The sequence below is a fragment of the Osmerus mordax genome, chromosome 21 (assembly GCF_038355195.1).
Source record: "Osmerus mordax isolate fOsmMor3 chromosome 21, fOsmMor3.pri, whole genome shotgun sequence".
Classification (NCBI taxonomy): Eukaryota; Metazoa; Chordata; class Actinopteri; order Osmeriformes; family Osmeridae; genus Osmerus; species Osmerus mordax.
The window spans coordinates 5,327,193-5,339,785 of NC_090070.1; the positions used below are offsets into that span (position 1 = coordinate 5,327,193).

Genomic DNA, 12,593 nt, shown 5'->3' on the forward strand with positions numbered 1-12,593 from the left:
CGGCTGTTTCCTTAACTCTCCCCTCAGCCCCTGTGAGTCCCTGGATAATCTGTCTCTCTCCAAACCAAGAAGCCATGCCCTCCCCTCCCGCTTCTGGTGCCACCATCATCCTCGCCAAATCAGGTATTGACCCTTCACACTTCCGCACATTCATTCAGGATCGGTACGGCCTCCTCTGCTTCCAGCCAGGGCGTTGCTGACCACACCATCCAGCTCCTGGGTCGCTGGTCCTCCCCAGGCATACCGCTCATACGTCACGACCAACATCCCCAACCTTCACCACAGTCAGGCTTGCATCAGCCTCGCTGCAGCCCGTAGGTGAGTCTGTTCCTTTTGGGGATCTGCTTGAGCTGCTGCTCGGCCGTGACCCATTAGGACTCTCCGCCACACCCCGAGTCCATGCCCGGACACCAGGCCCGACTCTGCTACCGGCCTCCACCAACCGCTCCAGGCCCGGCTCTGCTACCGGCCTCCTCCACCATCGGGCTTGGCTCTGCTTCAATAAAAGCTATCTATTCAATCTATGGTGTGATTACTGAACTCGTGAAAAGCTTTTAGTACAATTTCATGGACTTCTTGGCACACTGGACAAAACAGTTTTGCATGTCCACCTTGTCTACTGAACCCATTTTTTTAATTATATTCGAAGCAGGTAGCTTCATCTTCATTGATCCTGTAGAAAAATCTATTTTCCCACTCTCTACCATTTGAGAGCTGTGTACTGTCGACAGGTCCCTTTTGTGACGGAACTCCACATCCCCTTTCTTAATTTTCTTCGTGAAGTCGCATCCACCATCCCACAGGCTCCAGTCTTCTACTACAGAAGGTACTGGAATAATGCTGGGCTACTTTACCAGTTGTCTAGGTGTGCCCTTTGCTGAGGTGAGGCTCCAGCAGGATTGTGACCACAGAGCCAGAGACACCAAGGCCCTCCATATGACTGATGTCTGTCGTGGACCTGGTGTAGATGATAAGGTCCTGGATATAGCCTGTCAGCACATCACAAAGGGCAAATGACTTTATGCCAAACCTGTGGTGCTTTGAGGGTATGTACTGCCTGAAACCTAGCCTGCCTTGCCATAGCAGAAGGGACTCATCTATACACAAGTCCTTATGAGGTACACACACTCTTCCAAAGGCTGTGGTCAAGCTTGTCAGTACATTATGGATTGTGTGGAGGGGATCAGCAAGATTTGCAGTAGCCTTGTTAAAGTGGAACACTCTTAACAGGACAAGGAAGCTGTCCTGAGAGAATAATGTTGAGAAGAAATGGGTCAGCATCATGAGATCAATGGACCAGTACTCCTTTAGTGTACCTTTTTTCACCTGCCCCCTTAGAGTTTTTTCTTGTGCTTATCACACATATCCATGAGCAGGGTTGCCACTCTTTTGTAATGATACATTTCAAGCACTTTTCAATAATAAATTATTTCAAAATGAAGGGCCATATATGTTCACATATACCAGTCATTCAAAGACTTGAATGGTTTATTTATTTACCTTATGAGCCAGTGGTTAATCAACAAGCTGCACAGATAAGTTTATCGAATCATGTTGTCCCCGGGATGACGACGGATGTTGACCGGCCGATCATCTCAGAAGTTGGGCTGCTAGCGGCCAAGATGACCGGTGTTTCGGTTTAACGAGTGACTGTGTTAACTGGTGACTTAAAGCCAAATTTTACTTTTATACATTTGAAGTACATACCCATCTGTGTTTATCTATGCTAACTGTTTACGTAAGTTAAATTGTGTTCAGCAAGAAGCATGAGCAACCACAAACTCATTCGGCTGATAGTCACCATTTAACACGATCACTCGTTAAACCGAAATATCATCTCAGCCGTTAGCAGCCCAACTTTCCTTATCCAAATCGAGGGTTTCATGGACAGAGGGTGTGATACGCGGTACAGATTGTAAAGCCCCCTGAGGCAAATTGTGATTTGATATTTTGGGCTATATAAATACAATTTGACTTGGATGGGGACCTGGTTAGAAAATAAGCTAGCTAGCAGCTACATTAGCAGAGTTCAATCTTTTTTTTTGGCAGGAACTGCATTTTGCCAAGTAAATATAATTTGGCACTTTTAGCAGCCATTTGGGTTTTGCAACCATGAGTCATTGAACCGGTATTTGCCAGGCATGTTTGACAGTACTCAAATTAATTTAGTGGAAAAAGGCTAAATCCAAGCACTTAAGGACCTCATCATTGCTCGGTAAATCCAAGCACTTTTAAGGTCTTGATTTATTTTCTTCAATCAAGCACTTTCAAGTACTTTCCTGACCCATGGCAACCCTGCATGAGACATAGTAAACAAAATCTACCACAATACACAATCGAGTAGATAAAAATACAACTCTAACTTCTCCCTCCTTTTCTTTTCCTCTACAAACTGTGCCTCGTCCCCTCAGGAATGCGGCGTCGAAGTTCTGGCATCTCTGTTGGCTTTGCACTCTACCAGAAAGACAGGTTCTTCAGGTCAATGGGTTTCAGAGCCCACTAGGGCAGTCGTAGAAGGGTCATCTCTGGAAATGTGAAAGGAGCTGGAAGGATGGGGGCCGACCATGTGGAAATGGTCTTAAGGCCAATCGTAAAATCCCCTGCAGACCCGTGTTTTAAATTAGCTTTGCTTGATAAAGCAGAGTCATGGCACTTGTTCATGATTCGTGGAGGTTGGATGAAACGGAACTGCTGTGTAATTACAAAACTTTCCACAAATTACAATGGGATAAGTTACCCATGAACTTCTCTTAACAATGGAACAAGGAAGTCCTAGTATACCAACTGTACAACAGCATTCATCCATTTCACCCACAAATCTAAATGTCTATTTGTGTTTGGTTCTCCGGCTATGGTGATGACAGTGATTTGTTTCTTTTCTCAGAATGTCCCCAACACAACCATCTACGACTTTACTTGCATGTGTGTTCTGGAACTACACCAAAAGTGGATGGATCACGGAAGGGTGCTACAAAAACATTTCCAATGAGGCCCTGCGTTGTTTTTGCAATCATACCACCAACTTTGCTGCGCTAATGGCAAGTCTCACCTCTGTCTTTACTGCCCTCAGATGTGAACTGCGGTTTCCCAAACATCCCTATTACTTCTAGTCCTACAGGGTTGATTATGTCAACGCTGAAGCCCTGGACTGGATCACCTATCTGGGGTGTTCCATGTCTGTTGTGGGCTTGGATATCGCAATCGTTTTTCACGTCATGAACAGGTGAGATTCAAAAATTCGATCTTTGCTGTGCCTTGATTTGGCAACCCTCACGAAAGCAACCTCCGTAAAGGGCGCAAATTGGTACGTTTACTTTTTTAATTGTTCCGTTTCTCAGGAAATCCGGTAACAGCAGCCAAGCAATCCTGATGGTGAGCCTTTGTGTCTGTCTCCTCATCTTTACCCTCCTCTTCCTGCTGGGGATCAACAACACCGTCCCACAGTCCCGTGAACCTGAAGACAGTCACGCCAATGTCATGCTTTCCTCTGACACGCACGTCGACCCAGACCATGGACCCTGCACTGCCGTGGCAGCCTTTCTGTAGTACTTCCTGACGGCCACCTTTGTCTGGAACTCTCTATGCCTGTCACATGTTCCTACTGCTCTGGAATCCAATGAGGACATTTACATTTATTCATTTAGCAGACGCTTTTATCCAAAGCGACTTCCAAGAGAGAGCTTTACAAAGTGCATAGGTCACTGATCATAACAACAAGATAGCCACAAAACATGGGAAACCCCCATCCTACCTCCCGACTATCACCGTGGTCACTGGATGGGGTATGTAGGTAGCGGCGTAAAGTAACAAAGTAGAAAGTACTATTTGTCACTGTACCAATGTTTTTTTTGTTTTCTTTTTCTTGGGGGGTGGTTTCTGCTCTTTACTTTAGTATTCAACTTAATTCTGCTACTAAACAAAATGTCTAACAAACAGCAGATGGGTGATACTCACCTTCCCATTATGTATGACCTCTTTATTTCATTTAAAAGAATTCTAGACAAACACACTAAAATCATTATGCGTTACACCCTCTGCAGAGGCTCAGGCAGGGATACAGGTGAACTGCAGGGTTGCTGCAGCAGGCCTGTGGCAGGGTGCACCCACTGCAGGGTTCTGCAGCTACTTGTGCATCAACACTGTCTTCTCTCTCGCAGGAGTTCCTGCTGTTCTCATTTCCATCACATTGGGAGTCACCTACAGAGTGGACGATCCATTAAACTACCGACAGGAAGAATTGTTCATCAAAACTTTTTGTTGTGGTTGTTTCATTATTACTTAATCCAATCCAATCCAACTACCAACATTTAATACACAATCTGTTTATATCTTTTACTGTACCTTTTACTTCTAACCTTAAAACACACTACCAGGACAAAGAAAGCATAGTATGGAAGTAAATCAGTGACACATTTTTGGGGTTTGAATTCCACAATTCGATTCAATTTGAGCAGCCTGAATTTTGTTGTATTTTCAAATTCGGTATTTAAATTTCTATTTTAAGTATACAATGCCTTTTAAAATTCAAAACTGTCAACCAGGCCTGCACGATCTTCTCCCTCCTGCCCGTGGCTCACGGATGTTGTTCGTGACGAACGGTCCGTCCTTCGGGCAGCTGACAGGAGATGGCACAAGTCCAAAGACGGTCTGGACCTTGATAAGTATAACTCCCTCCTTAAATTCTTCTCTGCCTGCATAACTGATGCTAAAATCCACTACTTCCTGAACAAAATGAACTCTGCTTCAAACCCTCACAAACTTTTCTCTACCTTCTCCACCCTTCTTAAGCCACCTCCCCCACCCTGACAGCAGATGACTTCTCCTCCTTCTTTGAGAAAAAAGTTGCTGACATTAGCAGTCGGTTCCCTGAACCCACCTTTCCTATCCACTCACCCTCTATGACTGACCCTACTAAATGTCTAAACTCTTTCTCTCCCCTGTCCGAGGCAGAGATCTCTGACATCATTCTCTCTCATCGCCCCACCTCCTGTCCCCTTGATCCAGTCCCCTCCCCTCTCTTTCAAACCATCTCTCCCTCCATCATAACTTTTCTTCTCCATGTCCTTAACTCTTCTCTTGCTTCCGGCACTTTCCCCTCTGCCTTCAAACAGGCCAGAGTTAGCCCTCTACTCAAAAAACCCTCCCTTAACCCAGCCGTCCTCCAGAATTACAGACTAGTATCACTGCTACCCTTCTTTTCTAAAACAATTGAACGCGCTGTATCTAACCAACTGTCAAACTTTCTCTCTCAGAACAACCTGCTTGACCCCAACCAATCGGGCTTCAAGACTGGCCACTCCACAGAAACTGCCCTCCTGTCAGTCACCACTGCCCTCCAGTCTGCCAGAGCGGCTTCGAGGTCATCCGTCATCATTCTGCTGGACCTTTCTGCAGCGTTTGATACGGTTAACCATCAAATCCTGCTCGACAGACTTTCTGAGATGGGCATCACTGGCACTGCAGTTCAGTGGATCTCATCCTACCTGTCGGGAAGATCCTACCAGGTCTCCTGGGGAGGCAAAGTGTCAGGCACACGTCAGCTCTCCACTGGTGTCCCACAGGGCTCCGTCCTTGGACCCCTCCTCTTCTCCCTGTACACCACCTCGCTTGGACCAATCATCACCTCCCATGGCTTCTCCTACCACTGCTACGCTGACGACATGCAGCTGTACCTGTCGTTCCCCCCGACTGATCCGGGGATCTTAGCTAGGGTCGAGGCCTGCCTCGCAGACATCTCCGCTTGGATGACCAAGCACCACCTCCAGCTGAACCTCGCAAAAACAGAACTCCTCATCATCATCCCGGCCAAACCCTCCATCTCCCACGATCTCTCAATTACCCTGGGATCTGCAACGGTGACCCCTTCATCCTCTGCCAGGAACCTCGGGGTGACCATGGATGACAAGCTCTCCCTCACAGCCCACATTGCTGCTGTCTTCCGGGTAGATTCACCCTCTACAACATCCGGAAGATCAGGAGATACCTGTCTGAGAATTCCACCCAGCTGCTAGCCCAAACACTCTCCAAGTTGGACTACTGCAACTCGCTGCTCGCCGGTCTCCCAGCATTCGCAACCCGCTCTCTCCACAGGATTCAGAACGCGGCAGCCCGTCTGGTCTTCAATCTACCCAGACGCTCCCATGTTACCCCGCTCCTCATCTCCCTCCACTGCCTTCCCATCACGGCCCATATCAGATTTAAGACCCTGGTACTGACCTTCCGAGCGGTGAACGGGACTGCACCCGACTACATCAAGTCTCTCCTTCAGCCTTACACCCCCACCCGCCACCTACGGTCTTCTTCTGACAACTGTCTGGTGGTCCCACCTCTCAAGAGCGCCCAGTCCCAACACAATCTCTTCTCCTGTCTGGCCCCCAAATGGTGGAATCAACTCTCCACCTCCATCAGAGACACTGACTGTTTCCCCACCTTCAAAAAAAGGCTCAAGACGCACTTGTTCCGGGAGTACAACGTTACTTAGGAATGATGGACCTGATGTTAGTTTCCTCCAGGATCACAATGTCTCTTATTGAGAGCTTTTATTGTTTTGTGGGTTTGTTGTAACTGTCTTAAAATTATTGTACTCACCATGAAATATATTATTGTTGCTTGCTTTTTTCTACAGGTACACTCTTGCACTTTTGAGGTTCTTGCTGTATAATTGTAACTTGTCTAACTACATGCTCTTATTGTTCTTCCCTTTGGGACTTGTTTTTCACAATGTATGCATCATGTTTGGCTATCTCGTTGTTATGATCAGTTACCTATGCACTTTTGTAAAACTCTCTTGGAAGTCGCTTTGGATAAAAGCGACTTCAGCTTGGGAAGCAGACATCTTAAAACGGGTGCACACTGCAGTTTTTAATAGTCCTTTGCGACTGTTGCCTGTCAGACTGTGCGAACATGATCCCTGCTGTAAACCATGTCACACTGTAGGATCTCAATTGTCATTCATGTCGGACTGTATGACAATCAAAACACGGAAAACAGACCTATGGTAATTTTTTTAATGTCATCCATCCATGACATGTTCGGTGATGGTGAGCTGCATTCACCTGAAAATGTACAATGGTAGTTAGCAGCAAACAAAAAAAATCTGTAGCATTAATTTTATTACGTTTCTTTTATTGCGGTGTCACAACAGTGGTCCACTTTCTGTAGGGGAACATCGCCATGGTGACTTATTCTGCACACCTAACCTGAGTAAGTGATGTTCGAGATAATAGATCAACAAGTATAAAAGCACTGCCAGATCAAATTTGGAAATGATAATTAGACCAACGCGGTGTCAATATTGTATTCTGATTGTTGATTGGTTAGGGAGGACGTCCGCCTCATGTGGAGCATCATGTTATGTGTTTTAGCCAATAACTAATGAGAATGAAAAAAATGAAGTATGATAAATCGATGTACGAGATCCTGCCCTAAGGAGGACAGCAGGATCCCCCTCCTCCGGCCCCCATGCTCCACTAACGCTTCACATAGACTTCCCCTTTCCACTCTTGCCCTGAAGGTGTCGCTGTTAATTTAAAGCATTTTAATCAGAGACTTTTTTGGATTTGGATTGATTTGCAGCTATTAAGCAAGTATGACATCCAAGTATTAAAATAAATAAATAATATCAGTGAAGCAATTGTCTAAAACTCACCATAGCATGGAGCAAATTTAGATTTTGACGATCAAATCATTGGGAGAAAAGCCTGAAGTCAGAAGCAGACATTTAAGAGCTGGGTGTGATGCTGTTTACGCTTTACGTAAAAAGTTTCACCTTGGCCTGTGACACTAGTTATCAGCACGAATGCTTGTCATTTGTATGGAATCCCAATAGCAAAAAAAGTCAGTGAAAGGTTATCTCATGATTAAATTAATTCTAGAAAACCAAAAAAGGTTTTAATAATTTATTGTGCCTCCCATCAGTCAATAAAATAATACCAAAAACTAGGAATGCGGCCTTGCTAAATAAATACGAGTACAGGTTCACAATGACATTGAATTTTGTGATTTTAAACCCCACACACGATGCTATTTTGTGAAAAGGGGAAAACATGTTCGTATATGTGGGGCATTTAATAATACATTTGAGCATTGACACAGATACCATAGTAAAACATGTTTGAACTTTAACTCATTTCTAGATCTAGTACTTTTTTTCAACTGTACCTATATTTCTAATATGTCATTGATAGGATAAAATATACTAGGTATTACCAGGCGGTGTTATCCATTCTCCTCTGCTTCTATAAAATAAATATTTGACATGGTACCTCTACTAATGTTTAGTCCACCAGGTGGCAATAAAGTCCATGTGAATGTAGGAGTATAGACTATTTCATGAGTTTCACACCCTAGATGCATCATGCAATCTCGGGCAAACACTGATAATTCATTCCATTTTATGTAAAACACCAGTAATAACCCAACATTTTACAGAATTATTTGTTTTATTTTTGTAGTTCATGTAAAGATGCTCTGAATCGCATTCTCCACCACATTTCAGCCCTTTTTCATTCACCTATTGTACAACCATGCACATACGAATAAATGCGTCTGACATAAAACACTATTATTTTCAATAAATGAGTTTAACATACTGTATATACATGTATATATACACTATGTACAGTATATATACATGTATATACATGTAATTGTATATTGATGTATATAATCCAAATATATGACAATGTACTGTACATATTAATGAACTAATGTGCATGTACATCTAAGCTGAACTGACAAAAGCTAAAAGACCTGTTCTTTAAGGTTAGCCTATATCCACACAAATGATGTTACACTGCTCTACAGATTATACTGTAATTACACTAAAGGGTTTGGCACAGTGCTGTAACTCTCCTTATGTAATGTATAGAAATAAATTAAGGAATAACAGCAGAATGGAAAGCAGGGGAGGGTAGACTTCATGACAATCTGCTCTTTGCATGTGATGCCATCACTGACACAAGAGGATGGGAGCAGAGAAGAGGTCTCCCAGTATGTGTATTGAAGTACTGTCAATGTGCACCTTTCTCTTTCCCATTCTCTCTTTCTGGCTCGATCCATTTGTTCAACACCTCCCTCCTCCTCTCCCCTCCCCTCCATCCTCTTCGTAGGCATCACAGCCTCCTGCCAAGCCCTCAGCCAATAAGGGGGTCTGAATTGGTCAGGTGACCACAGCTTCCAACCATTCTCGAAGAGGCACCGGCAAAAAGAGGGGAGTGTCCCTTCCTCACTCTCTCCTTTCCTCCCAATCTCTTTCTCTCTGTCTCTCCTGTGTTTCTAAAGCAAGACTCGATGAAAGGAATGTATCAATTTTACATACACATTTGATCCTACACATAGACTTTACAATACAGCATTGCTTGAAAAAGAGAGCCTGGTGAATACCCTTTTGTCTCTCACTGGGGACCAGAGAGATGAATGGAGGAGCGATGGAAGGATCCCTGGTAGAGGAGCAACGTGAGCTGGGGACATCTGCAGCCGGTAACGGCTCCATGCTGCCACCGTCTCCGACCATCACGCCGGCCATCCCCCCGTACGTGAAGCTGGGCCTCACTGTGGCCTACACCATCTTCTACTCCCTTCTCTTCGCCTTTATCTATGCCCAACTCTGGCTGGTCCTGCGCTACCGCCACAAGCGATTCAGCTACCAGACAGCCTTCCTCTTCCTGTGTCTGCTGTGGGCAGCACTGCGCGCTGTCCTCTTCTCCTTTTACTTCCGCGATTGTGTAACCGCTAACGCGCTGGGGCCCTTTGCCTTCTGGCTGCTCTACTGCTTTCCTGTCTGTCTGCAGTTCTTCACACTTAGCCTCATGAACCTCTACTGTGCCCAGGTGAGGGGTTGTGGAATAGGGGTGTGTATGAGACAGAGAGAAAGGGAATGGGTTTTGTGTGTGAAAAGAGGGAGAGATAATATGTTTTGTGGTCATATTAAGGTATACATTTGGGAAAAAAGAATGTCCTTGAGGAGGGCCTCAAAGGACCAAATTTGCATTGATGTGGTTCTTCTTGGTCAATTGGGCTCCAAATTAAGCTATGGTGCTTTTAACTATTCAAAAATAGATGTTTTCCAGCCAACTGTGAATGTGGGAGGATTGTGTATAAGTGTGTGCATGCGTAGGCTGATGGAGGTGCGGTTTAGGGGAGGGATGAAAAAGGCAATGTTATGGAAATGGGGGGTGGCAAGGAGACATAGGAGGGGAAAGATTAAGCAGTTCCATTATTCAGTGGCGTAGCACAGATGCCTCATTGAGCAATAAGAAAATTATTTTTGACATTATAAATTGATAAAGTGGACTTCAGGTGACGACGACATAAAGATGAGATCCTTGCCTAGTAAAATATGGGCAGACATTAGAGACCCTCCATCAAGCTGGAATTAATACTGTATCAGATTTAAGAATACACACAACACACTGAGTGTCCAGCTTTGAGTGGTCGCGTAGCAAGGGAATGCTACATCTACATGCAAAATTAGGCTTCTGTCCTACAGTCATTAAACACTCTTGTGTAACTCAAGTCAGCTTCCTTTGACTTTACAGTAGGTTCGTTTTGGGGATAGGTCAGCAAGTACTAATAAAAATCTAGAGTTTTATAGTATCAGATCTGTCGACAGATCTGTCATCGGAATCAACGTATTGACTCTTGGATATCAGATCAGCACTGTCGCATTTGTTGTTGTTTTGTATGGAAGCTCTGGGAAACGGTGGCATGCTCATCTTTCTTGAGAAAAACTGCTTTCTATGTACACGGTGTACATTGTTCTTTCTTTGAGCCCATCAGGTCTACTTCAAGGCCAAGTCCAAGTATACTCCTTCCCTTCTGAAGTACAGGTAAGATGACTCCAGAATATTATTTAACAGTCCTTAACCTCAAAGTCTGAATCACCACATATGTCCTATAAATCCAAGAAATCTGGACTTTGTGGATGCAGAATAATTTTAAATGAACATTTCATTGTGTTAACAATCCTTTTGCTGGAAAGCCCCTAAGTATAATTTCGCACGAGCCAACAACTCTTTTTGACTCACCTCTCTTCCTGTTTCTTCCCATAGGCTCCCACTCTACCTGGTCTTTCTGGGTGTCAGTCTCCTCTTCCTGGTGGTAAACTTGGCCTGTGCCCTATTGGTCAAAATAACTGCCACCGAGGTCAAGACCATTGTCCTGGTGCGAGTTACCATCAATGACACACTCTTTGTGCTTTGCGCCATCTCTCTGTCCGTTTGCCTCTACAAGGTGGCTAAGATGTCTCTTGCCAGTATTTATCTAGAGTCTAAGGTAAGAGCCCATATGCTTACTTTATTCCAGAAAGAAGAAACTGCATTCTATGTATAACAACAAGCTGATCGTTTCTAAGCAAGTCGTTTTTGTTGTAGCCTATTGGAAATGGATAAAAATGAATGCCAATTATACAACGTCCTGCAGCCTGGTAATTCCAAGATCTCTATTCTTTTGGGTTATAGGGGACGTCTGTGTGCCAGGTAACTTTGATTGGCGTGATGGTGGTTCTGTTGTATGCTTCTCGCGCTTGTTACAACCTAGTGGTGCTAGCTCTGACAGACATCGAAACCATCAACTCCTTTGACTACGATTGGTACAACGTTTCTGACCAGGTAACAGTGGCATAGATGTTTATAAATGGATAGACACATGTATTTAGAAAACAATCTTTACTCCATGCCAATTATCATTCATGGTGTAATTCTCAAGTACGTCTCAGAATGAATTATTCATTTACAAACCTCTGTCCAGGCGGACTTGCGATCTTCTTTGGGAGACGCGGGCTACATCGTGTTTGGGGTGATTCTATTCGTCTGGGAGTTGCTGCCCACCTCCCTAGTGGTGTACTTCTTTAGGGTCCGCCGGCCACCACAGGACAGGGTGAGCGTTTGTGGGTTGCTTTCTGGATGTGTCTTGAGAGGGTCTGAACTTTTTGCTGTTGTGTAATACCCTGTATGAAGCAGGGGACGGATCTACTTTCACTAATCATAAGGGATGTTTTTCAGAGCGGATCCGTCATCCCAAACCATGTGCTCTCATCAAGAGGCTATTTCTTTGACAACCCTCGGCGGTATGACAGTGACGATGACCTGGCTTGGAGCATCCCTCCTCAGAACAATACAGCCAAGTAAGTGACATGCCGAAACATTCTCTCAAGGCTACAGTAATGTTGACCAATTGTTGATCAACATTTAATTATTAGCAGGTTAGGAATCTGGTGGGTGGTTGATTCCAAAAGTTATTTAGTTAAAATGTAAGGCTTCAATGGTCTATGCTCGTAACAAATGCTATACGTTTATTTATTATCTTCTCCCTTTCCAACAGTCTATCCACAGACTGCTATGATTGGGGGAGCCGAAACAGCAGCTTTACGGTACACACCAGCACTGACGAGCAACGACTGACAGCGACAACGGGGGAACTATACTCATATCCATAGCACAGTCTGCACCTCAATGTAGGCCTACATCACCGCATAACACACTTTGGCGCTTTTCATCATAAGAGTAGGTCAATGTGTCCATTAGCACAATGTGATAAGTGTGGCTAATTTAGAAATAGAAACTTGCAAACATTCGAAGAACATAGACCATTTA

At 44.4% G+C, this 12,593-nt stretch overlaps 1 protein-coding gene across 1 annotated transcript; it reads left to right on the forward strand.

The window, feature by feature from the left end:
* Positions 1-9,271: 9,271 nt before the first annotated feature.
* Positions 9,272-12,507, forward strand: LOC136965335 (G protein-coupled receptor 137Ba-like). Its single transcript, XM_067259447.1, has 7 exons — positions 9,272-9,830; positions 10,780-10,829; positions 11,052-11,274; positions 11,460-11,609; positions 11,749-11,877; positions 12,003-12,124; positions 12,322-12,507. The coding sequence occupies exons 1-7, from the start codon at positions 9,414-9,416 to the stop codon at positions 12,434-12,436; spliced, it is 1,206 nt and encodes a 401-aa protein (XP_067115548.1). The 5' UTR covers positions 9,272-9,413; the 3' UTR covers positions 12,437-12,507.
* Positions 12,508-12,593: the final 86 nt, after the last annotated feature.

What these genes read in the sequence shown, in the direction of transcription:
- LOC136965335 (XM_067259447.1), top strand. Translation starts at nt 9,414, where the DNA reads ATGAATGGAGGAGCGATGGAAGGATCCCTGGTAGAGGAGCAACGTGAG. An exon ending in GTATTTATCTAGAGTCTAAG is followed by an intron (nt 11,275 to 11,459) that starts GTAAGAGCCCAT and finishes TTTGGGTTATAG; the next exon opens with GGGACGTCTGTGTGCCAGGT. An exon ending in CCTCAGAACAATACAGCCAA is followed by an intron (nt 12,125 to 12,321) that starts GTAAGTGACATG and finishes CCTTTCCAACAG; the next exon opens with TCTATCCACAGACTGCTATG.